At 33.2% G+C, this 25,514-nt stretch overlaps 2 protein-coding genes and 1 pseudogene across 3 annotated transcripts; 2 read left to right on the forward strand and 1 right to left on the reverse strand.

The window, feature by feature from the left end:
* The first annotated feature begins 13,340 nt into the window (after nt 1-13,340).
* LOC132603100 (phosphopantothenoylcysteine decarboxylase subunit VHS3-like) lies at nt 13,341-16,955 on the forward strand. The gene is made up of 3 exons (XM_060315993.1): nt 13,341-13,670; nt 15,918-16,030; nt 16,409-16,955. Exons 1-3 carry the CDS (start codon nt 13,542-13,544, stop codon nt 16,746-16,748), a joined length of 582 nt encoding a protein of 193 aa, XP_060171976.1. The 5' UTR covers nt 13,341-13,541; the 3' UTR covers nt 16,749-16,955.
* A 550-nt stretch (nt 16,956-17,505) lies between these two features.
* LOC132601273 (F-box protein At5g07610-like) lies at nt 17,506-18,629 on the forward strand (annotated as a pseudogene).
* A 637-nt stretch (nt 18,630-19,266) lies between these two features.
* Nucleotides 19,267-23,544, reverse strand: LOC132603101 (triphosphate tunnel metalloenzyme 3). 2 transcript variants are annotated; one of them, XM_060315994.1, is made up of 3 exons: nt 23,334-23,544; nt 21,701-22,349; nt 19,267-19,528 (listed from the first exon to the last, which is right to left on the reverse strand). In XM_060315994.1, coding segments are annotated over exons 2-3 (609 nt in total). In that variant the 5' UTR covers nt 22,309-22,349; nt 23,334-23,544; the 3' UTR covers nt 19,267-19,527. The 2 variants fall into 2 exon arrangements, with proteins under 2 accessions (XP_060171977.1, XP_060171978.1); XM_060315995.1 differs by lacking the exon at nt 19,267-19,528 and having other exon boundaries at nt 21,700-22,349.
* Between the last annotated feature and the right edge of the window lie 1,970 nt (nt 23,545-25,514).

Raw genomic sequence — 25,514 nt, forward strand, 5'->3', positions numbered from 1 at the left:
AGAGATTTATCATCATTTTATTTTTATTTTCATATTGGAAAATGGTGCAAAGAGATCGATTTAAAAGGTAACGACGGGTAAATATATATGTACTTCAAGTATAAGTCAATACTTCTTTTGTCCTAATTTATGTGATGATGTACTTTTTTTAAGTCTATTCCACACTTTATAGTTTATATATTTCTAAATAATTTAACTTTAAACTTCTCATTTTACCTTTCATAATATGACATACAGTCATACAAATATCTATAGTTTATTTTAGCTCATAAGTTTCAAAAGTTTCTTTTCTATCTTAAACTTCATAATTAGTCAAAATGCATCACATAAATCGAGACGGATGGAGTATCATAAAACATCCGGTGGAATAAAACTAATGCATAAAACTAGTGATATTTTCTTTTTAAATTATTCTGATATTTTTGCACGACTAATATAATTTGACAACACTTTTTTCCCTTTCGACTATATATCAAGGCACCTTCAAATTGGCTCGTCGAAAATTAATTGAATTGGTCTGGGCTCTTTCAACACTAAAAGCCCAATCTCGCTAGAAACAAACAAAAGTATGTCATGGGCCAATTATCCATCTTTACATTGGTAGGATTTGCACTAGGTAGCCATTTTGTATGTTTTATTTAAGTTATATCCAAAATATATATATATATATATATATATATATATATATATATATATATATATATATATATATATTTAATTTGTATCCAATTTTAGTAAACTGTATACAAATGCCTTGCCTGTACCTTCCACTGTTGGCTAAAAACTTCAATTGTTCTAGGACCAGCTGAATATCACCACATATTCTCAAGAAATTTTGTAATTCGAATAAATTATATTGCACTGAGTGAAACACCGAGGTTTTCCTTCAAAGTATATACTCATCGCTTTTGAACAAAGTGTTGATGTTTAAACTTCGATCAAAGTATGTTACGTTGCATGTTATCTTCGTTGATTGCATTTATTATGGATAATATCAAAGTGCATTACATTTTCGTATCGTCAAAATAATGAAACGAAAAGCTTGCCTTTTAATTTGTTAGTCGTATTAATTTTTGTTTGTGGAAGTGTAAAATGGCACTGATCTTTATTTGTTTTCCTGTAAATAACATATTGCACTTGCATCCACATTTTTATAAAGTTCATGCAGACGGAATAGTAATGTCAAGTTTCAATGTCTATGCAATTTCATACCTAGGCTAATACGTACTAACTTCAAATATTCAAATTTGAAATTAATTTCATCTCTGAAGTTGTATTTTATTCAAAATGAAGTTCAAAATCAGACATATACTATATATCTGAAGTTGGGATTTGGCGTATGTTTGAAGTTTGAAACTTCAGACTCGAAACTTTTCAACTTCACTAATTAACGCAAACTGAAGTTGATTCTGAGTTGGTTAAATATTAAATATTTTATAATTTTAAGCTACGTCTTAAATATTGGTTCTCCAAGTTGCTATCTATGTACTTGTCCGTTTACATTGCTTAACATTCTAACATCGTAACAACATAAACATTTCCAAGGAATTGCTTCTAAAAACCCCATATTTTATTACTTATATAACACAAATTGTTGGACCTATTTTCTATTTCAAATATCAAGAGAAGTTTCTAATGGTAATGGCTTAGCTAAGGGATTAAGAAAAATGCAGAAATATATTGTAAATATGAGATATCCTTAATTTGTATCTCTATTATAAGTCATTAGTTTATTGAAGTAGCCAACATTATGTTTTTATTACCTGGAAAACTAAATAAAGTGTCTAATTTCTTTAATTCAATTAGGTTGTGAGGTTAGAACTAAGAGTAGTATCCACCTCCAAAAACTAAATGACAATTTTATGTAAGTATTCAAAATCAATGAACAAAAACACTTTTTCTCTCCTGGATGCAATGAGAAGAAATGACTATAGCACTTGCTAGACTTCTCTTCCTTTTTCATTTTCCTTTTCTATTGTTTCTATTAGAGACTGCTATTTTATACGCATTGCTTCTGGAATAATTTAAGCAAAATTGTGGTACCATTGTGTTTGGTTTGAAGGAAAATATTTAATGTTTTCAAAAAATAAGTCATTTTCTGCTAACCAAAAAACAATTAAAAGAGAAAAGTTGACTTTGTTTGTTTATTGTTTTCCTCAGTGGCAGATGTAGAGTGCGATTTGCGAAACCCTGTAGCCCTTGTTATATACATAATAAGAAACTCATAAATGTTAATAAATATTTAATGTGAATTCAGTTATTATTGTATATTAATTTGAAATCATAGTAAAAATTCATAAATTTCAAATATGTGAATCCGTCTCTGGTTTTTCTCCTCCATTTGAAATATTTTTTAAATTTTAGAGAATGTTGAATAATGAGACAGTTTTTACTGAGACAATTGCACTCTGTCTTTTGTTTTGTTTAAATTTTCTTAGAGTTGAATTGTGTTTAAAGAAAAGAGTAAAATGAACTTATCTAGATTCCTCAAAGATACCTTATCCTAAATTCAAACCAAGATTTTAAAAATGAGATGTGAAATTAGGATTAAAAAACAAACTTTGACTATATAATAAAAGCTCTCAAATAACTTGGATCCATTGCTAGCTGGTCCCCCCTAACTTTGAGTAAATCACAAGACAATAAAGGACTACTGACATTTGTATCAAAACGAAGAAGGGAAAAAAAAATATTTACACCTCGACTTAATGACATACATCCATAAACTTAAGGACAATTAAATTGGCGGGACACACGTTAGTGAGAGCAGACAAAAATTTAATAAAAACATAGAACTTCATTGGAAGTAATCAAGATCTATATCATTGTTTTAAAAGGCGTTTTCGGGGTGAGTCCCGGGACGAGACGTACCAAGAACGCTCTGAGGCATACTAGCGGGATAGGCATTGGCCTAGTGGTAAGCCCCAACATTCTGGGCGTAAGCCCCGAAAACTTTTTCAAATTTGAGCCAAAATTGCTTAATAATGTCTTTTTTAAAAGTCAAATATCCAAAAGTTAACTCATAGTAAATTTTCAAACTAAAGATCTCAAAAAGTCAAAAAAAAAATCTAATTATTTATCCTAATTTCATAATCTTTTCTCTTTGATTTACAGAGTAACAGATACACTTTAGACCTTTGTATGCAGAGTGCAAACTACAAAGTAAAGAGTTTTGTCCTCTAGTTCTTACTATGCTTCCATGTTTGCATTTTCCTGTCTTGTGCTTTATTTTCTTCAAGATTTTTTTAGCATTCTCAATTTATCTTTTTCAAGATAATTTTTAGTTTTAGAATTTCTTTTGGTATCGCTCTAGTTTAGATAATGTTTGAAGACTCTATTCTGGCTATTTGTATGAGTATTAATTTGTTATCTAGTTTTAGATTTTAAAAGAATAACTTTGTATTTTTATCATTTTTATCGTTAAATTATTAGGACAGAGCACCTATCATTTTTACAACTCTAATTATATTTCATCACCGTCATGTTTTTAGTGTAATGCATCTCTACGTCATTCATTTTTCAAGCTTTTTTTAATGGTTCGTGCACATGTTAGCATGTTAATACTAGATTTATACATTTTCTTACTAATTCTATTATTTTTTATTTATATGTTTATTTTACTAATTTATAAAATACTCAAAATTAAATAGCCTTCGGCCTTACGCCTCGTCGAGGCATATGTAAAATGCTTCGCCTTATGCCCACACTTTTTAAAACACTGATCTCTCTATATATATGGAACTCTTAAATTGGAATAAACAATCTACATTGCTTTTAAAACGTAACATACAGTATAAGAAATGAAATGAAATATCCGTTCTCTAGAATATATATATATATAGAATGTAGAAGAATATTTGTTGACACCCAATTTTGTCTCACTTTTCCTCTAATCGATTTCATTGTGCTTCCTAGTCATTAATAATCTTCTTCTTTTTTCCATCATTGTAATTGTTACCATTTTTACTACTGCTACTTATATTAGTAGTACCATTATTATTACTCTTATTATTAATATTAACATTAGTATTATTATAATTACATCTCGTTATCATTTTTAGTATTACTAAGACGTTATTGTTATGCGAATTAGTATATTTATAGTTTATATTACCACTATTATTAATTCATTAGTATTTTTATATGTAAATTTTTTAGTTTAGAATCTTATTTTGGCCATATTATAGATATACATATATGTTAGTAAACAGTAGCATATGTTATAAGTATAACTTATATAAATTATTATGATGAGGAAGCCCAAGAAAATGTTTGAGATAAAAAAAAACACTGTTTTCGTGGCCCAAATATCCCTTCAACTAGTATACCACTTGGCCCAATCTATTATTTTCAGCAGCCCGTTTTGTTTTTTCCTCCCCACTGACCCAAACGAATCCCAAACCAGCCCAAATGAACACCCTCTTTTTCATTCACCAACATGTTCTGTTTTCCATTCCACTCTCAGCCAAAGCAAGAAGATATCTTCGACCCTCCATTTTCCCCACCCTTTCCCCTTATGAACAAAGCCAATCCCTCTCAATTCTAAACCAGAACTTGTAGGCCTATTTCGATGAAAGTCTTTAAAATCTTCATCTCTCATCTTTGTCAGAAGATTTGGTCAAACTAAAAGCCAAAAAAACTTTTGAAAAAATCTGGATTTTTCAGAAAGTTTGACTCAAACGGATCTTTCAGATCCAAAGTCAAGCCCGTGATGGGGGCCTATAAATATTTCTCTAATGCTCCAGCCGAGGGAGGTTTTTTTTGGAGGATAAAAAAAATACTCTCTCATTTTAGGCCATTGATATTTTTCTACTATCTCTCAAAGTAACTTTAGTATTTTCCTCTCTCGATCTCTGTCCGTTCTGATTTTGTTTGAAGGCGAAAAGATCTAAGCCCTCAAAGCCCAGTTCATTGCTCCATAGAAAGGTAAATCCGACTCCGTGTCCATTCACCTCTTCCTTTCATTTCAAGTGGTTCTGTTTACTTAGAAATTCATGTTTTAGAATTTTGTTTGGTTTGCTTGATAATAAATGTTCGGAGCATTACTACAATTCTACTTTGGTTCGGTTAATATATATGCTTGAGTGTCAAAATAAAATACTTAAGATTTGCTTACGTAAATCTGATTCCGATCCTTTATTTTTTTTGTTGTTAAAATACTCAAACGGGTACTGCTGAAGGTTTTGCTAAGGTATAACTAAATTCATATCCATTATTACCTATAAGTAGTTGGTGTTGTTAATTAAAACTGTAGATCCACTTTAAGCAGGTATATGATGGTGAAATAGTGGAGGGATGGACAAATCTGTTATTTTAGCAAGTAGTTATAAATAGCTGTTATTTGAAGTAATATTCTAGATCTATTTGTTTGATGTTTATATGTATAGTGATTCTTGATTTTTAATTTGAGATGAGGGGGGTGGATCATGTAGAAAATTATTTACATTTATAATTCTCGTGTCGAAATTTAGTAGATCATGAGGTTAAAGTTTGTTCATGCAAGTAGTAGAAAAGTTTTTTTTTTGTACAGGGCTGACTTATGGAGATCTATTTGGTCTTTATTACATGAGCATCCTAGGAATGATAATCTCGTTTTTCTGTTGCATTTCGTCTTTACTGCCATTTTTTCGACTATGGTTATATTGGCTATGGAGATTCTGGTGGATGCTGAGCTTGTAGATAGAATTTTCTGGTGTTCTTCCCCCGTTTTTCATTAAAATACTACTATTTTTTTTTTTAAAATCATGCTTTCGGATCTTTGCATAAAAGAATGTGGCTTATGTTTGTTGGTTTATTAAAAATAAACTTGGTTGATTCCTTTGTTGTATTAAAACATGACTGAAGAAGAAGTTGGTCCTTTTCTTAGAAACCATGTCACTTAAAATATTCAGAAGGTAATAGTAATTGTGTGCTGTAGAAATCATGTTTGGAATTTTACTTGTTTGAAAATTTCCAGAAATGTGTAATGCCTTTACATCTAATTTTGAAGTCTTAGAGTAATATTGTTCTAATTCAGCCGGGTAGAAATCGCAGTCAAAATTTCTTATTCATTTTGCTCTGAGAATTGGTTCGTGACAAAAAGAGGAACAATGTGTTACATAAATGTTTAAATGGTCATAATGTTTGTTGTATCTCACATTTATAGATACATTTATATTCACTGTTAAGGTATGCGTGTAATAGTTGAGAATTAGTATTAGTCCAGATTTGCCTTAGTTTACAAACTCCTTAAAAAAGGGCAGCCCGGTGCACTAAGCTCCCGCTATGCGCGGGGTCCGGGGAAGGGCCGGATCACAAGGGTCTATTGTACGCAGCCATACCTTGCATTTCTGCAAGAGGTTGTTTCCACGGCTCGAACCCGTGACCTCCTGGTCACATGGCAGCAACTCTACCAGTTACGCCAAGGCTTCCCTTAGTTTACAAACTCCTTATGTTTGAGAATTTATTTATTTCTCTAATTCTTTATTTTCCTTCTCGTCTTTGTTTACATGTACACATTTGGAGCAACATGGAGTCTTGATACAAGACTCTTCATACCAACATAGAGTCATCATATCTCTACCTTCTTTAACCCTATGCGACAACAAGAAAACAAGCGAATTTATTTGGGGATGCCCATGGCGTCTTTCTTCGTTTTCATTTTATCATTTGTCCTATCTAAATCTTTATGTATAAATGTTGATGTGTGTGTTTTGGGGTTTATTTCAAGTTTGGGTTCATAGTTAGGAGTGAAGTTTTATTTAATCACATAGAGTACTTTCTTTATTTTATAATACAAAGGTACCCTTTTTTTGGCATAAAAGAGCGTATATATTTCATGACTTAAGAAACCCATTTAGTCCAATTAGAAGTTCTCACCAAAGTTTCCTTTGAACTAATATGCCATCTGGACGCCTTTAAATAAACAACAAATTCATTTTTTTAAAGTTTCGGTTCAACTCTTTCTTCAGTTTAGATTCATTATTTTACTTATAAAACTTTGTGTTGCTTGTAAGTTTTTTTTTGAATTCAGCTAAATGTTTAGCTATTTCCCTAAACTCATAACAATGTACCTTTTGTTTTAATTAATTAAGTTCGGCCGGTTAACCGTTTTAATACGGATCTTAAAGGGTGCTTAACACCTTTCCTTTAGATTAATTGAACCCTTATTCAGAATCTTAGGTTTAGTAGATTTTAAACGGAGTTAATATTTAGTAATTGATAGGTGTCTTAATTCACCTCTAAATTAATTAGGTGGCGACTCCTTAAGTTAGTTAATTAATTTAGAAATTATCAATATGTTGTACTCCAATTTAATCTGATTAAAATGGGGTATAACAATATTTAGAAGAAATCAATGATAAAAAAATAATTTTGTTATACACATATTTTAAAAATATATATGTGATTTTTTTTAAAATATTATTAACTGACGCGGGATGCATGTGCGACACACGAGATTCACGTTTAATTAATATATTTGTGACTTTTATTAAAATTTTGCTTTGGGCCATCAATTTGATTGAACCGCCTGTAATCTATATTACCTGTGAAGGCCAACCATTTTATTGAATAGTATACCATCATCCTACACAAAGCATTTCATAAAATAGTTAAATTTGCAAAGAACATACCATTAAATTAAAGGTTGGATTGTTACATTTTAAATTTGAACATTATATACAGAATTTGCATCATATTGATCAAATAACTTGAGCCACTTTGTAATTATTCTTTTGTACCCTGTAACAAAATTAAGATATCAACTACTTCCTCTTACCACCAGTAAATTCAACATAATTTTTCTTGATTTTCTTGAGCAAAGGTAAAACATGATAACCAAATGAAATCAACCATAAAAATCATGAATTTTTTTTTTTTTTTGGCGTGGGCGTGGGGGTGGGGGATACTTATACTAATTATTGGAGTAAAAAAATATATTAATTTCCGATACCTTGATTTTTTTCTTCTTCTTTGATTTTGTCCACTGTTCCAACATCAGTAATAGGAGATCTACCAGCAGCTTTCTTAAGATAAAAAGGAACCTTATTAGGCCTATTTATCCCAAAGATAGAGAGATCTCCATATGATATTTGCCTAACATCATCACCATTTTGTTCACTGTATCACAAGAAATATGTTTCAATAAAAACATTCTCATTTGGACCATTTTCTTCTTGAGAAATCTTTGATACAAAACTAAAATTGAAAGATTAAAGTGATAAATAAAAAAGACGTAATTGGAGTGGAAAAAAAATATTAATTTCCTGCACCTTGATTTTTCCTTCTTCGATTTTATTCATTGTTCTAACATCAATAACAGGAGATCTACTAGTAGCTTTCTTAAGATAAAAAAGATCCTTATTAGGCCTATTTATCCCAAAGATAGAGAGATCTCCATATGTTAATATGCTTAACATCGCTACCATTTTGTGCACTGTATCACAAGGAATATATTTCAATAAAAAAAACATTCTCATTTGGACCATTTTCTTCGTAAGAACGTGTACCTATATATATAAGGAAAAATGAAACATGATGATCGTTGTAATGAACTTTGATACAACTAAAATTGAAAGACTAAAGTGACAAATAAAAAAGACCGACAAAAGAAAATTAAATGGTCAAAGAGAACTTATATATATATAGAGAGAGAGAGAGAGAGATTGAAGAAGAATATTTAGAAGAAATCAATTATAAAAAAAATATGGTATATACCTCACACACATATTTTAACAATACATATGTGATTTTTAATTTTTTTTTTTTAATTAATTGACGGAGATGCATGTGCTACGCACAAAATGCACGTTTTAGTTAATATATTTGTGACTTTTTATTAAAGTTGCTTTAGGCAACCAATTTCATTAGGCCGCCTGTGGTCTATATTACCATCAATATAGATGTAGCTTTATGTTTCCTCTTCTGCAATTTTACCGTATGTTTTAATTCTTTAATACTATCGCTCACCACCAAATGATTGCAAAGCACCCACCCCTTTAAAATGTAAAATGTTGGGCCTTGCTCAGCACACGGGTCATGCCCTCTAGTACTATAATAATCTCACAACTATACTTTGTGAATTTATTTTTCATTAAGTTGTATATAAATCGATCTTTACACGTAATAACATAAATTTTCACCTTGCTTAAATAAGTAATTACCACTCCTATTTTTGCATGATGTACGAAGAACAATCCAAAACCTTAGTAGGCTCTGGAATAAGAACTGAGTGATACTTGAGGAAAGAGTAGTATTTGTAGTTGAAAAATGGTACTTTGGGAGTTAGTTGTAGTTGAACATACACTTCATTTGGAAAAATATTAAAATTTTGTGAGTGAAAATAAAACTCAATTGAAACCTGATCAATATCAATTTTTCAAATTTGGAAAACTTATCTTCAACTAACCAAAAATAATTCTAACGAATATTCAAATAATGTTTGAAAAAAAGAAGAAGAAATTCTTGTCCAACCAGGCGCTTAATTAAATGGAAAATGTTAGTAATCAAGTTGGTTAGTTATATGAACTTTTACCTTGTTAGTGCCAGTTCGATTATCATTTTGTAATCCCCTCCTATTCTTCCTTCCCTTCTAGTTATATGTAATTAAAAATTTAACAACAACAATATATTCTCTCTGTTTCAATTTGTTTGTCTGGTTTTGACTTGACACAGAGTTTAAGAAAGTAAAAAGACTTTTGAATCTTATGGTCATAAATTAACGACCACAAATTAAATATATGTAGAATGTACCAAATGTCCTAATACTCTCTCCATTTCAATTTGTTTGTCTGGTTTTGATTGGACACCGAGTTAAGAAAATAAAGAAGACTTTTGAATCTTGTGGTCTTAAATTAAAGATATGTAATGTATCAAAATGTCCTATAATCTTTTGGTCTTAAACATGCCATGTGAAAGTTGAAATTATAGAGCTGTCAAAATATGAAAGAAACATTCTTTTTTAAACCGACTAAAAAGAAAAGTAAGACAAATAAATTAAAAAGAGGGAGTAATAAGTTTCTTATCCGGTGCTAATGGTATTTAAAAAAAAATGATCTATTAGTATAGTATCTACCGAAAGGTTTGGTCTTTTAATTTTAAGTTTGTCAAAAGTTAACACTTTTAGTCTCTAACAAATATTTATCGAATTTCGTCTGTTAAATTTGACGAACACAATGAAAATAAGGTTTAAATATAAACACCAAAAAAGTCTTATCAAATCCTAAAATATTCAACACAAAAACAACACTAGAAACGAAAAAGATATAAAATATAGCAGAGATTACACCTCAAAAAGTTACACCAAATTTTAGAAATAACTTTAAAATAACAGAAACTACAAAAATTATACCTCTAAATATGAATTTTCGGTAATTTTAATTCTCGTAAAATCTAACAAAAAGGAATTTGATAAATATTTGATAGACACTAAAGTGTTAACTTTGAAACTTAACTGGCCAAAACTATTCCGTATACCTAAGCAACTATTTTGAACCTACTGTCAAGCATGTCCATAGACTACTACTATCATGTACTTATATGCGCCGTTTGATTTGCGAATTAAATTATTCTGAATTTATTATTTTGGAATTATAATATTTGAATAAATTTATCTCATCTAGAAGGTGGAATAAAATAATAATATCTGCTTTGGTGAGATAAGATGAAATATTCAGAATTAAGCTACCGTTTGGCTATAGATTCCCAAAAAAGAATTTGAAAAATTTGATTTAGGTGAAATTTTTCAAGTTTTGAAAATGTGTTTGGCCATAGTTTTTCAAAACATATTTCACTTTTTGTTTTGGAAATCATGAAACATTACTTATACTCATGCGTCTTAAAAACTATCAAGAATACCCAATCATACAAAACATACGTAATTGCTAATTCCAAATTATGCATAACATGATATTTTAATAACAACAATTGCTAACAACACACTTACTATCTACTGCAATTCGAATTACACTATAAAGATTCATCCGTGCAAGAAAAAAAAACGCTAATAACTAGCTATTCTTTAATATAATATTCCCTCAACGATAGTAATTGTGGAATATGGTAGATACGGCATTAATGGAAAAATATGATAGATAAAATTAGTTGGGTCATAAATAGATGAGGCTTTATATATATAAAAAATACAAAGTTTGAGGTAGTTTTTAAAAGGTTTGAAAAGGCCAAAACATAGATCTTGGCCCAAAAATAGGTTTGAGCCAGAATTTGATATTAAAGATTTGTTTTTAAATCTGTCAAAATTTTATGGCCAAACAAAAATTTGAAACAAATCTTCAAATTATGCTCCTAACATCTATGGCCAAATGGAAGCTAAGTTTGGACTCAATTTTATATTTGGCAAAAGACATAAATTGACTCTTAAACTTATCCCCAAAAGTCATTTTCACACTTAAACTATACAGACGACCCATTACACACCTAATATATTTTAAAGTGCTATTTGTTACCCCTTAGAAGCTGATGTGGCAAAAATAAAAATTATAATTCAAAAATAGGCAAGTGAAGTCAAAATTAAAATAAAAATGATTTTTAAATAATTCCTCCACCACTACTACCCCTAACCCCAACCCCACCCCACTCCTTTCTCTTCTCCTCTACGCCTCCCGACCCCCCTCTTCCTCATCTTCATCTTCTTCCATGCCCACCCTCACTGCCCCCTCCCCCCGGTCACTACCCCCTCTTCCTCATCTTCCTCTTTTCCTCCACACCCCCCGTCACTGCTGCCTTCCACGTTACCCCACTCCCTCTTCTCCTTCACCTTCACGCCACCCCCGCCCCGACGCCCACCACCACCCCACCGGAAAAACTGAATTGAGGAACAAATCATCCAATTCCTCGTCAAATTCGTCCCACTTACACTCAAATTCGTCCAAGTTTAAGAAACAATACGTAACTACAGTGAAGAAATTGCACGAATTGCCCTTCAAATGGACTTTTAATAACAATGAAGAAATTGCACGAACTGCCCTTCAAATGGATTGGATAATTTTTCTTCATTGTTGTTAAACAATGAAGAAATTGCACGAACTGTCCTTCAAATGGACTGGATAATTTTTCTTCATTGTTTAACAACAATGAAGAAATTGCACGAACTGCCCTTTAAATGGACTGGAGAAATTTTCTTCATTATTATTAAACAATGAAGAAACTGCACGAACTGCCCTGCAAATGGACTGGAGAAATTAAAATTCCACTAGAGAAATTGAAATCGCACAAACTGCCCTTCAAATGGACGTTTAAAAGAGATTTGGGTGATGTTAGTGATGGGGTAGTGGCTGAGGGGTTAGTGATGGAGAAGATGAAGAAGAAGAAGAAGGAGGGTGGGGGTGGGGGTGGGGGTGGGGGGTGTGTTGAGGGGTTATTTATATTTTACAATAAAGGAAAAATAAATTAACTAAAAGAAAAGAAAAATAATTTAAAATTTAAAATTTAAAAGAAATCTGATTTGGCGCTGACGTGGCGGGCGAGTGTATTACACTTTCCATTGTGCAAGTGGTCATCAGTTTGCAGGGGGTAAATAAATTCACTTTTGAGATGTTCAGGCGTGTAATAGGTCGTCTATATAGTTTAAGTGTGAAAATGACTTTTGGGGACAAATTTAGGGGTCAAGTTATGTCTTTTGCCTTTATATTTTGTTTAGTTAATTTATCCTCTTGAAATATCCCACCCAAACGACCCCTAACAGTAAATCATAAGGCGGTCAAGGTGACTTTTGAACATTTTCTTTTTGTGTTTACTTTTGCCCCCACAAAACGACAAACTTTGTATTCACATCCACAAAACCCTTAACGCCAAAAACCCTCCAATTTCTTTCCCATTTTTCTTTCAGTCCGCTTTTAGTAAAATTAAAACCAAACCAAATGTTATCCGTTTTTAGAATTTAAAACCAACTCAAACCCAACCCAAGTAATAACGGTTCATCTAATCAGTTTTTTTTTCGATATTCAGTTTGGATCGGTTTTTAATCAAACTGTGAATAACGGTCTAACGTGACTTCGAACATTTCCTCTTTGTGTTTACTTTGCCCCCCAACAAAACACAAACTTGTATTCACATCCACAATACCCTAACACTAAAAACCCTTCAATTTCTTTTCCATTTTTCTTCGGTCTGCTTTTAGTAAAATCAAAATCAAATAAAATATTATCGGTTTTTAAAATTTAAAGCCAACTCAAATAATGTCTATTCATTTAATAAGTTTGGTTCAATTTTTAACCAAACCGTGAACAAAGGTCAAGGTGACTTTGAACATTTTCTCTTTGTGTTTACTTTGTCCCCCAACAAAATGTCAAAGTTTGTATTCACATCCACAAAACCCTAACACCAAAAGCCCTCCTATTTTTTTCCAATTTTTCTTCTGCCCCCACCCCCAGATTGTGGGGACAGTACAATCAAAACCAACCCTAGTCCAGGAAACTCTCCCTTCTCTCTTCCAAATCTTTCAACTACTCTTTTCAATATTGTTATTACTGGTTTCTCTTTCTTGTCTCTCTTGTTTTTAGCATTTTTTTTAATAAAGAAGTTGGGTTTTTTTTAGAGTAAAAATGGAGGTGAATAGTTTCAGCTCTGATTTAGCTGTTTTTGGGAAAATAGTGATGAACTCTGTTCTTGAAGCTGTTGTTGCTGAGACCCTTTTGATTGCTCAAAGATCTGTTGCTTCTCTGCCCTTAATGGTATAACACACTTTTCCAACTTTATACTTTCTTGTTTTCTTGTAAAGTTTTGATTTTTATGCTGTGGGTTTTAGATTTCTTGCTGTCTTTGTGCTTCTGTTGAGTGTAATTTTGTATGTTCTTGTTCTTTGGAGTCAATTTTTTGTTTTTTGTTTTTTATAGGGTAATTGAGGCTTCATAGCTGATAATTTAGCTGTTTCATTTGAATTTCTAGTTTTCCTAACTTACACTTTCTTGTTTCTTGTAAAGTTTTGATTTATATGATGTGGGGTTTAGATTTCTTGTTTTCTTTTTGCTTCTGTTGTTGAACTACTCAATTATGAGTATGGTTTTGTCTGTGAGTCCAATACCAAGTCAAATTTCTTTTTCTTTTTTGCTAATTCTTTTATACATAACACGCTTTTCCAACTTTACACTTTCTTGTTTTCCTGTAAAATTTTGATTTTTATGCTGTGTGTTGTAGATTTGTTGCTCTCTTTTTGCTTCTGTTGTATGAACAACTCATTTGTGAGTGTGGTTTTGTCTGTGAGTCCAACCCCCAAGTCAATTTCTTTTTTTTTCTTGATAATTTAGCTGTTTCATTTGAATTTCTAGTTTTCCCAACTTCACTTTCTTGTTTTCTTGAAAGGTTTTGATTTTTATGCTGTGGGTTTTAGATTTCTTGCTTTCTTTTTTGCTTCTGTTGCGTGTGGTTTGTATGTGAGTCCACCCCCACTGACCAAATATGTTCTTGTTCTTTGGGGTCAATTTTTTTTTTTTTTTTGGTTCTTTATTGGGTAATTGAGGCTTCATAGTTGATAATTTAGCTGTTTCATTTGAATTTCTAGTTTTATGTGTTTGTTCTTGTGTTCCTAAAGTTGTGTATATGGACTGTGGTCTTTTTTGAATAACTGCTTACTGGAGAACTCAGTTTATTCCTTCATTGTTGCTGCTTCTTAATTGTAACTCCCAATTTTGATGGATTAGATGGATATGACATTATGGTTTTTCAGGCCTTCACCTTTAGCTTGTCTAGATTTAGTTAATCAAGTTTAGAGAACTTTTGCTTACACTTAATACTCAGATCTTGCAACCTGTTTGGCTCTTATTATCAAACCTGTAAAACCGTAATTTATTCCAATACATAAATGTTGAAACTGTTTCATTAACAAAGCTGTTACTTGAATTTCATTTAGTAGACTAATAAATGTTTCTAACATTAAGTAACCTATTCCTGAACTCCTCCCTTGTTTATGTGAATCTTGTGTATTTAAGCCTCATAGGGAAAAGGACTTTCACTAGTTCTGTTGATGAAAATGGTGCCAAAATACACCTTGTCCCCGCTCTTCTCCTTCATGATAACATGTATGGCCATTTTAGCACGAGCGGAGCTTACAAAAGTTCCATTAAGGCCTTATCTTAGAGGTAATCCAGGGCTATTACCACAAACAATTTCATCTCGTGATGATTCTTCAGTAGTCAAAAGAGTAGATGGTTGCAAAGGACAGGTACGTGAAGCTATTAACAAAAGGCTAATCCCATGTTGAATCGTGTGAACCTAACTTATTGTGAGGCTATTAGTGTTACGAAAACTTCTAGTCTTGCTGGTCTATAATGTTTGGAGATGAAGAATTGGCATTTGAACATGGGTTGTGTTTGATTTGTAATTAACTACTGAAAACAAGAGTTCTTTAAAGTAATAATTCAAGAACTATCATGACATTTAGGAAGACAATGCAAGAAGTAGCATAGAGAATGTTTGTGCTAGAATTGTTGCTCATATATTTAAAAATATCCACGGATCAGACTAACATTTGGAACATGGAAATACGGTGTCATAATATGGTTTCTAGTTCAATTTTCTGCTATTTGTGACATCTTTTACCGGATCTTGTTGTTCTGCTATTCGTAATTATTCTTGCTTGAAACTATTTCTTTGAAGAGAGCTTCGGGTTCTATTGTGATGAGTCATCTTCTTTCACCAATATTTGTCATGGCTGTAAATGCACTATCAACCATTGAAGATTTAATTTACTTTTGGCTTTTACCTTGAATTCCGGTTGTTCTGCCTCAATAAGCATAATATCATTTGTTTTTTTAATTTAATTCTGTGAAAGTTCATGTTCTTTGCTACATGTCATTAAGCTTATGCTGTTTACTTGCCTTGTTTTTTCAGTGATATTCATTGACCTTCAATGTGCATTGGTGGGGGATATCTTGTTCCTCAATTTTTGCCTAGATTCCCTTATGAAAACTTTTGGATTTCAGGCAGGATGTTTGCTGAAGGATGGTGCTCCGTTGCCAGAGTTGGTAAGCCCTGCTCCATTGTCAGAGTTCGAAAGCATTGCTCCATTGTCAGAGTTTGTAAGCATTGAAAAAAGGTAATATTCGTCTCTCCTGTATTCTTAAGGGATCGTTTGGTAGGGTGTATTAGGTAGAATAGTGCCAGTACTAAATTTTAGTACAATGTTTGGTTGCAAATTTAAGTTTGGTAATTGGTACAACTATTACCGGTATTGCCTGTACACCCTATTCACTATTCAGTACTATTCTTATACATAGTAGACCATGGCATTAACAATACTAGCACTGTTCGAATAATACAACAAACCAAACAGTCTATAAAAGATAATACCGGCATTACTAATACACCCTATTCAGTACTAATCTTATACACCCTACCAAACGATCTCTTAGTGTCACTGAACTGGGAGTTCCATGGAACAAAGCTTCAACAAGTCTGCTGATGTCGATTTCAGGTTTCCCTTTGAGGCACTTCTTAATCAAAAGAACAAAGCTTGTCCTGAGAACAAAGATGGCAGTGATACGGAGGATGATGATGAAGACGACGGTGGAGATGCTGAGGAACAGGATGACGACGATGATGCAAACGATGAAGATTTCTCCGGTGAAGAAGGGGAAGATGATGACGATGAAGGAGAAGATCCCGAGGAGGATCCTGCTGCGAATGGAAACGGAGGGAGTGATGATGACGAGGATGATGACGATGATGGTGATGACAATGATGATGACGAAGAAGAAGAGGAAGAAGACGATGAGGAAGAGGAGGATCAACCACCTGCTAAGAAGAGAAAGTGAAGTGTTTGTTAGATGTTTATATTCTGCTTCTCTATCAATGGTTGAGATTATGTAGTGGAAAGAGGAGGGAGATTTAGCTTTTCTGTCTCTTGACAGTGTAGGAAATTAACCATCCTGGTTCAGAACAAAAAGAGCTGCTTTTATCATGTGGATTGTTACTTATGCTTCCCCTTTTATCAGCCGGTTATGTCGATCGATTATTCTAAACTGCTTCGCCTAGTCTACTTATTATTATTCGTCACTTCAAGCCTAATGATTTTCCTTCTTTTTGGCGAAAAGGTATCTTCCCTTATGTAAAGAAAAATGAAAAGAAGGATCAAAATGGTCTTCTCCTGTCAATAAGGCAAAGAATCAGCCCCCGAGTCTCATGGTCAAACCTTGAAATAAATTTCATAATCGGATTACTTAGCTAAGAATTTCATATCTACGCTTAAATTATCATTACGAGTTCAAATCGACCTTCGGACGGAAGGAATAGTACATTTGACTAGTGATAGTTGATGAAAAGTATGTTCTATTTAATTGGATTGATATTTTGCATGCTTGGTATGGTATCTATCAGTTTCCTAAAGTCTTGAAAAGTTATATATGGAGAATTTAATACAGAGGTCTTTATCAATTCAAAAGTTTAAAATGAACTAAGCTTAATCAACTCCGCAATTTTTTAATCATCTTGTATTAAACAAAGTATTACATTGACTTCTCAGTTGCATTTGGAGGAATCAAATTAAAATCCAACAACCAAATAAAATAAAGAATGACAAAGGAAACGTTCTCTGCAAGCTCAACCTTTAACAACCTTAAAATGGTCATTTCAATTCCAAAATTCTACACATACAGATTGCCAAAGAGCAAAAAGATCATAACATTTTCTGCAAGTGTAGTGTTTTCTGATAAAGAACTATTCACAGAGATCTTTCTTCGTGTGCCAGTAAAATCACTAGTCCGATGCAAATGTGTATCGAAAAAATGGCGTCCTTTAATCTCTAGTCCTCACTTCACGCGCCTCAGAATCCCTTGTTTCGACCCTGCAAGTGGCATCTTTTTGTACCATTATTCATTTTTAACCAACCCTTTTCACAAATTTGCGTCTTTTAGCTTGGAAAATCCAATTCAAGCACCATTACAAAAGTTCCCTTTTCTACAACATGACTCCTAAAATCTTTTATCTTACAATCTTGCAATGGACTTTTGCTCTGCTGCACTTTTCATAATCCTTTCAAATTTAACAAGAACTACTACATATTCCACCCGACTACTCAACAATTCATCACTTGCTAGGTCATCGGAATGAGTTTAGCCTTTGATTCGTGGAGAACGCCTCATTACAAACTTATCTGTTTTCGAATATCTGAACTGGAAGTTGAAAATGACCAGATCGAGATTTACTCATCTGAAAAAGAGAAATGGAGAGTTTCTGGTCCACCTTTTCCTCTACGCCACGATATAAGTTTCAGACACGGACTAGTTTACGGAGCCATTTATGCGGCATGTAGGCTGTAGCAAACGTTTCAACGTGGAACAAGAAAAGTTTGAAAAGTTTCCCATGTCTAATTTCATTTACAGACAAGAAGTCCAGGATCATGAAGAGGATCACAGGATTGTCTATTTTGGGGAGTCTTATGGCTATTTGCACCTAATGCTTGTGAATCGCCAGAAACTAGCTTTGCACAATATATTGGAGATGAAACATGATGGTACAGAGCTACAAGACAGTCAAAAACGTTACTGCTAATAAAATGAAAGTGAACAAAGCCAAACCAATATGATATTCAATAAGCCCAATTTTTTTAGAGAGAAAATCTGAATTTGTTGAGGAAGACCAGTAGCAGACGAAAACCTATAGTCAAACTGAGAATCGCAACCTGGTTGTTCTTGAAGTACGAGGTGAATGTTGAAGACGTTGTGTTGGCATTTCCTCATATAATTCGACATTACCTTCAGATTACAAATTTTCATTACTTGAAGTACGAGGTGAATGTTGAAGACGTTGTGTTGGCATTTCCTCGTATAATTCGACATTACCTTCAGATTACAAATTTTCATTACTATGGCATGGCTGTGCTTAATGTTGTAAGGGGAGAGAAAGGCGGATTCATTCTAAATGGCAATACTACGTTACAACCAGGTGGAGAAGTTATTCCACAAGCTCAGTGATTTCAACAATAGCACTCATGAGGAATTTGATGAACTTGCCGCATGTCTTCATTTTCATAGCTTTTACCACAACACTCGGTCACTATTATCAATATTTAAATATTTAATACTCAAAAGTTTCATCAATACACCACCATTGCTAATATCATTATCTGTCTTTAGTAAATGTATTTTTCTGAAAATTACTTTCCAGTCTATAACCAAATACCGGTAAACATTTTTCAGAAGAGAAGTCATTTTCCGGAAATTGACTTCATACCAAACACATCCTAAATTTAATTGGTTGGGACTTGAGCGTAGAGGAGCATTGGTGATCCACAAAAAAGATCACACGCGTGCGCACACACAGAGGTAAGAAACGTAAAGTCCAAAGTTTAGCATCATGCTCCATTTCCACAAATAGAAGATGCTGATGTTCTAAATAGTACTCCAAAAAATAAAATAAAAAAACTAATATTCGGGGGGGATAAAAATGAGAGGTTTAATAAAACTCTTATCAGCAGGAGGGTAAATGATCAGGAAACCACAAAATATTATTTCATGCCTTTCAAGTCTTAACTGCAAAATATTGAGGAAATCAACACTTCAAGCCTTCGAGGGATGGTACCATCTATGAGGTAAACCTGCAGTGCAATAGAAATATAGCTGCTTAGCCACTTAAATTGACAAAACACCACAAGAAATCAAGTGATATGAAGTGATGCCTGATAAATCTATACAAAGATTCATGCTCAGATTTCACTTTCTTTGTTCACAAAACATGAAAGACGCCAAAGTAAATGCAGGAAATCCATGGAGTATGATTGGAGAAACTAATCATGCTGACCACTAAAATATCAGAACACTTGGCACACTACTGCTACAATTGTAAAACCATAATGTGTGCTTGAAGATAAGAATTAACACCTTTAGCAAATTGAAATGCATCGCAAGCCTGTTACTATCATTTCACCAATTGCCACAGCTAAAACCTCCAAGCGCTCAAGCACTAGTAATTACAAGCACTCTATAATGTTTGCTCGTGAATCATAAATAAACATGAGATAGACACTAGAATTTCCTACAGTTTATAACCAGCACAATCTTGGGCGAATCCACCTTTATAAAAGCAGGTGTGCTTCAACTCTGAGCAAATATATTTGCGTATATAGTCAAACGTTTATTATAATGGGTGACTGCCCAAGCAACCGACCATCTGGGTTCAATGTTTCTTGACCCAAGGGTCTTGGTTCAGGTAAGCCTACCTGGTTTACCACAGGACCATGGTATTACTTAAAAGCTCATAAGTAAAATCTTCAGCTGCTCAGCAGATGTTTTTTTGTTTACACATACTACGCACCATATCATTAATACCTTCACCTTTAATAATTTCTGACAGAAACTTTCATATATAAACTGCCTCTAGAAAAAGAGAATAGATTAAGTTCATTAACAATACTAATCAGTAATAGCTAACAATTATCCCATGTTAGAAACTCATATGATTTTTGAATTCTGGGCTAATGTGCTACTACTAGGAATTTCAAATTAACACTCAAAAGGGATAAATCAGCTACATCAAATTTTCCTTTTATTCATCCCAAGCAATAAAAATTGCAGAGACGTAAAACTAGCTTATTCGATATGGTTCAGTAAATAGGAATCCCAGAAATACAGTAACATTGGAAGAACATAGGATATGGGCCCATATAGGAAAGGGCAAGACAGACTAGTTTGATTCCAAGCCAAGCAGCAGGGTGATCAGCTTATCGGGCAGGGAATCACATTCGCTAATAGAGCTTCCTTACAATCACACCCTAGGAGAGTGCAAATGGCAAGTTGAATGGTCTGGTTCCACTCAGTAGCCCAAATCCGCATACCCCCTTTAACACACAAGTATGCTTTAGCTACTAAGCTTCAAAGTAAGGTTACCGTCATACCTCTATATTAAACTTAAAACTCCACAAAGGTTTTGGGATTGCATTCGTAAATCCATGGTGGTAGTGAGAAGAATGCCAACCGCAATTGTCTCTTTTGTCTTAGTTTATTTGACATATTGATAATCTAAATTTACTTGGCCACTCTCAACTTCCAAGACTTCTCGTGTCAAAGAATTCAAATAGTACTACTCAAGCAGCCATATTATTCACACCATATTGTAACATCATTTAAAAAAAAAAAAAAAAACTTCAAAGCATTTCAACTACTATAATGCACATTTTGAACTTTTTCACTGAGTCACAGATTTGGGTAAACAAAGGTCATTTACAATGATAGTCCATACAGTCATTTTTCCATTGTTCTATATTAGGTGATTTGCCAAATCTGGATAGTGTAAAATCCTAATTAATCCATGACAAAGAAAACATGGATTTAGCGGCGATGGATTAAACTAATTCCAAACCATCCATTTAGGGATGTAACAAACCAAATAGTTTTATATCTTTTGTACAACCATTACATACTTGCTATTACTTGTCAGATATATAAGAATGAAGTCGTGATAAGAAGAAAAATAAGTCACATTTCCATCAGCAAGCTCTGATCATATATAGATATACATGCTTTCTTCCTATGTTTAAGAAACAAGAGACGATGGGAAAAATACTTCCTAACACAGTAACACTTATCATGGGCGATACTTTGTGAATTTCATTTCATTCGCCAATTTATCAAGCATAAAATCAGACCAAGCGTATGCAAGTTAACTTTACACAAACGCACACATACAATATTAGAATACACACGATCACAATGGACACATAAAAGATGCAGCAATATCAGATAATTAATCAAATACTATAAAATTCACTTACTAAGGCAACTTTCCGGCCCGGAAAGTAGCAAACTTTGACACTTCTGAATAGCTATAATCAATATCATTCTCCTTCAACAATGCCTCAATCATAGCTTTAACTTTCTCTGGCTCCAAGCTTTCACATTCAATCTCATAACAAGTCCCAAACTCATACATAGTCTCATCTACCTCCAATTCCACACCATTCCACTCGAACACATTCCTCACATTCTTAAACCCACCCAATCCAATAAACCCTTCCTCACCAACATGAAATTCCTCTTTTGCCCTCTTCAAAACCCTAGTATCTACCTGCATCAATTGTCTAGGGTTAGAAACACATTCATATCCTATTTTCGGATCCAATTCCTCCTCATCCTCTTCGACTCGGCTAACACCGTCGATAATTACGGCTTTAGCCTTGAGACACAACATGCATTTCACGTTTTCCGAATTCTCGTAGAATCGGAGCCGGAGAACTGCCCGGCGCGTGCTCAGCTCGCCGCACGCGCCGTCGAAGAAAGTGTTGCGCTGGTGGTGTGTTTTCGTGTGGTAAGGTGAGAGAAGTGAGAGAACTTTCTGATGTGCGGTTGAATCCGGCAACCGGAGCTTCACTTCAACCTCCATTGACGGCAGAGGTGGATCCAGGATTTGAAGTTTATGGGTTCCTACAGTAATCTCAAATTAAATTATCACAATCAAATATTTAATGGAATTTTTACTTACTCTGTCCCAATTTATGTGGCACAGTTTGAATTTCGAGATTCAAACTTCTAAACTTTGACAGTAAATTTAGACACAAAAGCTTTAAGTTTTTGAAATAAAATGAGATAATGGTCAAAAACATAGTTGAAGTATCATATTTTTTGCTAGTTTTCTACTTAAACTATCAGGTGCTTGTGTTTCCTACCTGAACTATCACCAACTATTTATCAAAACGCACCTGAATTATCACCAACTATTTATCAAAACATACCTAGACTAGTATCTGATGGTGCTGGAAACTCCCAAAAAAAGTGATACTTCATGTGTGTTGTTGATCGTTATCTCTTAATTTTTTTTCAATTTTCCAATTAGTTCCTTTAATTATCCGCAGCAGAGTGTCATTTAGCACCATTTTTAACAACAAAAAGAGACTCTACACCACGCATCATTCCATACTAGTTGATGTGTGTTTTTCTTAATAAGGAAGTTGAGGTTGAGGTGCATTTCGATAAATAATTGGTGATTGTTCAGATAGAAAATACAAATACTTGATAGTAACAAAGGGCAGCCCGGTGCACTAAGCTCCCGCTACGAGCGGGGTCCAGAAAAGAGCCGGACCACAAGGGTCTATTGTACTCAGCCTTACCTTGCATTTCTGAATGCAAGAGGCTGTTTCCAGAGGCTCGAACCCGTGACCTCCTGGTCACGTGACAGCAACTTTACCAATTACGCTAAGGCAACCTTCAAATACTTGATAGTAACTATCAGGTAGAAAATTACAAATAAAATTTATATATTTGAAAAACCTAAGTAAAAAGTACTATAAATCACAACTTAAAATATTTAAAAGGCAAGGAATCAAAAGAAAAACTTGGTTGACTCATCGAAATTCCAAACCGTGCCACATAGATTGGAACGCAGAGAGTAATAATACAAATATACCGTACCTGAAGAGCTGTATCCGCTCCTGATTGACGGAGCGCGTGAGATCAACTGTGGCCGATGTGACAGAACTGTAAAAGGGCGGCGCGTGAGACTTAACGACCGCGCGTGAGGCTAATTAAGGACGATAAACTGGGCAAAAATAACGAAATGAACTGTAAAACGTGAGATCAAGTGAGGACGATGTGACAGAATTATAAAGTTGTTGTTTTTAGTTGAGGCCAATGCGATGGTTTTTGGTGGCTGAGGGATCGATAGTAGAGCGGTCGAAGTGTTGGAGGAGTGACGTGGCACCGGTGGTGTTGGCGGTGGTGGTATTGGAAGCGGCGGCGGCGGCGGCGGCGGCGGCGCGTTTGCGAGCTTCTTCGAGTTCTTCTTTGTCTTCTATTTTCACTTCGATTTTGCTTGGCTTTCTTCGAAGCATTTCTTCACTTCTTCTCGTGTCCTACGCAAGAGGGGCAATTCAGTCCCCAAAAGCCCTTTCTGATCTCAGGCCCGAGATAAAAAACTAATAAGTAAAATTTTCAAGAATAGCTAACTTTTAGCCTCTTGTAACAAGCTACTACTGACTATAAGTTCATTATTTACAATTCGTAGCTGGTTTTTTCTATACTTAAATTCTGGAAGCGTCGCATAAATATAGTCAAAATATACACTAAATACACGGAATTGTTGAGCAAATAATGTCTCTATTTAAGGAAAAAATCTTTTTTCAAAACTAAACAGAAATCTATTTTTAATGTTTCATAAATCACGCAAATCTCATTCTCTTCGATATCTAATCACATATCTCATTCAACATCTAATCATTCACATAAAATTTGAATTCAAAAACTCTGTTCATATTTTTTCTCAAAATATAACTAAAAAAAATCTCTTTTTAATGTTCCATAAATCATGCAAAGCTTGATTTGTTCATCAACTGAATTACACGTTTCACCGTGTAATTGCAACTTTTTTTTATTTTTCTGAAATTTTTAGTTGTTTTTCATATATATTTTGGCTATATTTTTAATTGTATTTTGATTATTATGTTCAATATTACTTATTCTGGTTTCTGTTTACTATATTTAAGATATATTTTTCATATATTTTGACTATATTTAGAAAATTTTCAGAAAAAAAAGTTGCAATGAAAACGTTGCTACCTCAATTATGACTATATTTTGGCTATATTTTTTAATTATATTTTGATTAATATGTTCAATATTACTTATTCTGGTTTCTGTTGACTATATTTCAGATCTATTTTTCATATATTTTTCAAAATTTCAGAAAAATAAAAAAATTAAAAAGTTGCAGTGAAAACTTTATTACCTCAATTATGAACTCAAATTGAATTCGATATTTCAACAGATGAATTCAATATATTCGTCATTTAAAACGCAAAAATAACAGAGAATCTTACATATTTTAGGAAATAGAATTGAATTTTGGGGGTAAAATATTGAAATTAATGAGCAATTAATACAACGTAAAAAAAGGAAGTGAAAGAAATCAGCAACTGATTTGAAAAGCACGAAATTAGGGGAGATGGGGAGTTAGAAACGTGTATATTAAGGAAAAAGGGAGAGAGAGAAAGTGTACAGCTAAAAAATAGGGGTGTGGGGAGTGGTAAGTTAATGGTAGAAAAGTGAATAGCTATAAGTTGTAAAAATATAATATTATAGCTACTAAAATTAATTATTAAAAAGTATAGTTATGTTCCATAAATATGTAACATAATATACTATTTTAATTTATCTGATACACATTCTTTTTTATTCTGTTCTAAATGAGGTGCCGTTTGGCCATAAAAATTATTCACTTTTTTCGGATTTTTTTTTACTTTTTTCACTTTTGGGTGTTTGGCCATAAATATTCCGAATACAACTTAAAATTGTATTCCGGAATACCAAAAATTCAAAAAACTTATTTTTCAAAAAAAATTCACTTTTTTCACTTTTTTACAACTAGATTTCACCAAAAACTACAATTTCAAAAACTATGGCCAAACACAACTCCAACTTCAGAAATTCCAAAAAAAAGTGAATTTGTTTTTGGTATCTATGGCCAAACGCCTACTAAATAAATAAATATATATATAGCCGATAACATGGAATCACCAAGTGGGTGCCTGAAATCTGGCACCTAGCCCGACCAGTAGCGCAACCCCACACCTTGCCAGGGTATGAGACATAAGCATG

Source organism: Lycium barbarum, chromosome 7, assembly GCF_019175385.1.
Source record: "Lycium barbarum isolate Lr01 chromosome 7, ASM1917538v2, whole genome shotgun sequence".
NCBI classification, from domain to species: domain Eukaryota; kingdom Viridiplantae; phylum Streptophyta; class Magnoliopsida; order Solanales; family Solanaceae; genus Lycium; species Lycium barbarum.